This window comes from Etheostoma spectabile, chromosome 6 (genome assembly GCF_008692095.1).
Source record: "Etheostoma spectabile isolate EspeVRDwgs_2016 chromosome 6, UIUC_Espe_1.0, whole genome shotgun sequence".
In the NCBI taxonomy this organism is placed as follows: domain Eukaryota; kingdom Metazoa; phylum Chordata; class Actinopteri; order Perciformes; family Percidae; genus Etheostoma; species Etheostoma spectabile.
In genome coordinates, this window is record NC_045738.1 from 23,893,520 (window position 1) to 23,897,698 (window position 4,179).

Consider the following 4,179-nt stretch of genomic DNA (forward strand, 5'->3'; position numbering starts at 1 on the left):
CACACACACACACACACACACAGACACACACAGACACACACACACATGTTAAGATGTAAAATGCAAAAGTGTCTGATCTACATTTTCAAGTCATCCTTGCACACTCCAGGTCTAATGGACAATCATATTACTTCTGGTTTCTGGGTTGTAGGACATTTCCTTGGCGGCTAATAAGTCTACAGCTGCCCAACTGGAGGCAATCAAAATCAAATATGAGGAGGCAGTGGAGCTGAGGAGGAAAGCTGAGTTAGAAATCGAAGCCTTCCGTCCAGTAGGTGGCATTTCATTATCGAATATCTCTGGCCTCATCAGAGTAATTTACAGTCCCAATCCCATGTGATAATAATGGTTGTGTGTGTGTGTGTGTGTGTTCCTCAGGATGTTGACAAAGCCACCTCCTCGCGCATTGCCTTGGAGAAGAAGCTGGAGCAGCTGGAAGTTGAAATTGAATTCCTAAAACGAGTCCATCAACAGGTGAATAACATCTTAACGTGATAATCGCATATTTTGTTTGTTTTTACCACTAAAGATCTATATCTTTCTTCCTTTATTCCAGGAAATTGATGAGCTCATGAAACAGATCTACTCGGCGCATGTGTCGGCTCAGAGCGCGTTCACCCTCCCTGACCTGGCAGCCGCTTTGAAACAAATCCAGACCCAGTATGACGACATCGCTGCCAAAAACCTCCAGGTCCAATGGTCACCCATCCGGTCTGAAGTCAAATTCTTTGTGTTTTACATTACAGTCATCTGAGTTTTTCACCCCTTATTTTTAGGAGATGGATTCTTGGTACAAAAACAAGTTTGAAGGGTTGACCAGTAAGACGTCAAGACATGTGGATAAGGTTCGAAGCATCAGGAATGACATAGCCGGTGCCAAAAAGGATGTGAGTGTCAAAAGAATGAATAAATGAGGCTCTATTGACAGTTGATATTGAATGTATATAATGACTAATCATCAAAATATCAAAAAATCAAAATATCTCCATCTATACCAGATCCAAAGCAAAGACCGCGAATTGGATGCCCTGAGGAGCAAGAACGAAGCTCTTGAGGCCCAGATCCGAGAGACACAAGAAAGACACAAGAAGGAACTGGAAGACCTTCAGGTAAAGAAAGGCTATACGCCTACTCTCACGCATGCAGACTCAAAGCTACCACAATAATTCCTTCATAAAGTAATTGTATGGCTCTGTTAACCTAATAGGCTCGGATTGAGGCCCTGCAGTTTGAGCTGAAATCCTACAAGGAGAAAATTGCACTGCACCTGCGCGAGTACCAGGACCTCCTGAATGTCAAGATGGCTCTGGAGATTGAGATTACAACATACAGGTGAAGAAAAAAAATGGATTTTGTGCCATGAAATATATATTTAAATGCATGTTTTTAAATAGATGTATTCTTTTTGTCACAGAAAACTCATCGAAGGAGAGGACCTGCGGCTCTCTGGCATGATGCAAACCCTGTCTCTCACCAGCTGCAGCGTGAGCGCCATTGGTGGTGGGATGGGCTTCAGTGGAGGCAGCATGGGGGGTGCAGGTGGAATGGGTGGGGGCATGGGTGCAGGAGGCATGAGCACAGGTCCAGGCAGTGGTGCTGGAGGAATGGGTGGAAGAACGGGTGCTGGAGGACCTGCTGGTAGGGCAGGTGGGGCAGACATGGGTGGGGGTCATGGATTGGCAGTTGGGGGTGTGGGTACTGGTGGAGGAGTAGGTGCGAGAGGAATGAGTGGTGCTGGCGGATTGGGAGCTGGAAGCATTGGTGCTAGTGCTGGTAATGGTCTTGGGGGATTGGGCTCTGGAGTTGGAGGTCTGGGCACTGGGGCCGGAGGCGTAGACACTGGTGCCCGAGGTCTGGGCACTGGGGCTGGAGGCGTGGGCGCTGGGGCTGGAGGTCTGGGCGCTGGGGCTAGAGGTCTGGGCACTGGGACTGGAGGTATGGCCACTGGGGCTGGAGTTATGGGCACTGGTGCTGGAGGTCTGGGCACTGGTGCTGGAGGTCTGGGCACTGGTGCTGGAGGTCTGGGCACTGGTGCTGGAGGTATGGGCACTGGGGCTGGAGGTATGGGCACTGGTGTTGGAGGTATGGGCACTGGGGCTGGAGGTATGGGCACTGGGGCTGGAGGTCTTGGCACTGGGGCTGGAGGTCTGGGCACTGGGGCTAAAGGTCTGGGCACTGGTGCTGGAGGTCTTGGCACTGGGGCTGGAGATATGGGCACTGGTGCTGGAGGTCTGGGCACAGGGGCTAAAGGTCTGGGCACTGGTGCTGGAGGTCTTGGCACTGGGGCTGGAGGCGTGGACGCTGGTGCTGGAGGTCTGGGCACTGGGGCTGGAGGTCTGGGCACTGGTGCTGGAGATGTGGGTGTTGGGGGAAATTTGGGGTTCGGCACCGGAGGCAAAGTTGACAGCGGCGTGGGTGGTGTTGGATTGGGTCCAGGTGGTGGCACTGCAGGTTCAGGTGGCATGGGCAGCGCTGGCAATGGTCTCAGTGGAGGAAAGAGCGGTGTCGGTGGAGGCACGGGGGACGGAATCGGTGGAGGCATAAAAGGGGATGGACGTAAAGATCGTGGTCTGGGTCCCGCTGGAATGGGTGGTGGAATCGGAGGGGGTAGAGGAATCGAGGGTGTGGTGGGTGAAGGTGATGTAGGCGTTGCACCGTCACGCATTGGTGGAATGGGGGACAGCAGTGGTGCCGCGATGGGATATGGATCCGATGGATACGACGCCAACAACGACCCCTACACGGAGCAGGCTGTGGAGCTGACGGAGAGGAGGACGGTGCTCATTAGGTAAAGGTACCATCAGGTATCATCTTTCTTTTTTTCTCTATTATTATTTGCATACAAATTAAATCAGACAAGCCCTTGATTCTGAAAGAATGACTTAAAGTGTCTTAACCTGCTTAGGGTTACATATAAAGCCAGCATACAGGTTTTTGGAGGTCCAACAAGCTTCATCTGGTTATTTCATCCCTCTCCATTTCACCCCCCCCCCCCTTGACTGTTAAAAATGAGGACGACGTGCTGGAGATGGACCACCAAGAACACACTCTACACCATCACCGTGCAGCCGACGACTCTGACGAGGAATGAAGCTGAATTCCCAAGTGACCTCCCCTCCCCTCGGCCTTCAAGCTCCCACACCCCCCCCCCCCCCCCCCCCCTCCCCTGAGCTTAGCACTGACTGAAGCCCATGTCTGGGCACTGACCTTCGCCCTTTGCCCTGGACAAGAAGACCATGAATGACCCCATGCCTCACAGGGTTTACATTTAACACTCAACACCGTCTCTAAACGGTGGGGTCCCTTACACTCCCTCCCTTTTTTTTCAACTTGCTGCAAATAAAGCTATCAGCATTCAAGTACCTTGTCTTTCTTTTTTTTTATTTGATGTCTTTTTTCAGTGGTACTGTTACTGCTAAAAGAAAATCTTGCACAACAGAGAGTAGCTTGATAGCTTGGGCTTGTGATGATAAAGAGGGAACAGCAAAAAAACAGAGAGAAAGGCAGAGTCACCTGAGGGTCCAGGCGGTCTCCCTGACACTTCCTGGAGGGCGAAGGCATCCGTCAGTCAGATCGGGTCCCGCAGCCGAGTGATGGCGCACAGCCGTTTCCTGTCCTCATTCCATCCACATCCACACCTTTTCCTCCTGCTGCTGATTGGGAGCGATTGGATGTGGCCAGCAGATGCCAAACACACTCAGCGTCCCGCTCTGGGTCTCAGAGCAGAGACATGCAACACACCAATCCTCTGAGAGGACCTAAGACAAAAGATAGGAACATCATAGCAGCAATAACATTATTATTATTATTATAAAACACATCTGATTGAAAAATAAAATCTAATTTGATTTTACAGTGGAGTTCTTCTGAAACTCTCAAATATTTTGCTTTTACTTGTTAAGATGATCAAAATGCACACATTTAAATATGTATTGCCAAATTATTAAGCTATTGCTTCAATACAATACAATACAGCTAATTAGTTAAAAAATTGTATCCAACCAGATTTGTGAGTTAATCAGCAATTTAATTTAAAAAAAAAAAAGCAAGCAAGATTAAATGAGCCTACATTAGGCATGGTTAAAGCCAATGCGTCTCTCTATTATCAGCATCTCACTGTATTATATCAGTGCTTAATAAATCATTTTTTCGACTTCAGATTGATGTAATATTTCCTCT

At 49.2% G+C, this 4,179-nt stretch overlaps 1 protein-coding gene across 4 annotated transcripts in view; it reads left to right on the forward strand.

The window, feature by feature from the left end:
* The window catches only part of zgc:172323 (glial fibrillary acidic protein), a 5,299-nt gene extending 2,034 nt beyond the window's left edge, over positions 1-3,265 (forward strand). The window contains exons 4-12 of one of the 4 annotated variants that reach the window (XM_032519419.1): positions 152-271; positions 379-474; positions 557-691; positions 777-887; positions 999-1,109; positions 1,208-1,332; positions 1,415-1,809; positions 1,852-2,788; positions 2,998-3,265. In XM_032519419.1, coding sequence (XP_032375310.1) covers positions 152-271; positions 379-474; positions 557-691; positions 777-887; positions 999-1,109; positions 1,208-1,332; positions 1,415-1,809; positions 1,852-2,788; positions 2,998-3,091 — 2,124 coding nt within the window. In that variant the 3' untranslated portion in view covers positions 3,092-3,265. Of the gene's footprint in view, positions 1-151; positions 272-378; positions 475-556; positions 692-776; positions 888-998; positions 1,110-1,207; positions 1,333-1,414; positions 1,810-1,851; positions 2,805-2,997 lie in introns of all 4 variants that reach the window. The other 3 variants (XM_032519420.1, XM_032519421.1, XM_032519422.1) reach the window with 3 other exon arrangements.
* The last annotated feature ends 914 nt before the right edge of the window (positions 3,266-4,179 follow it).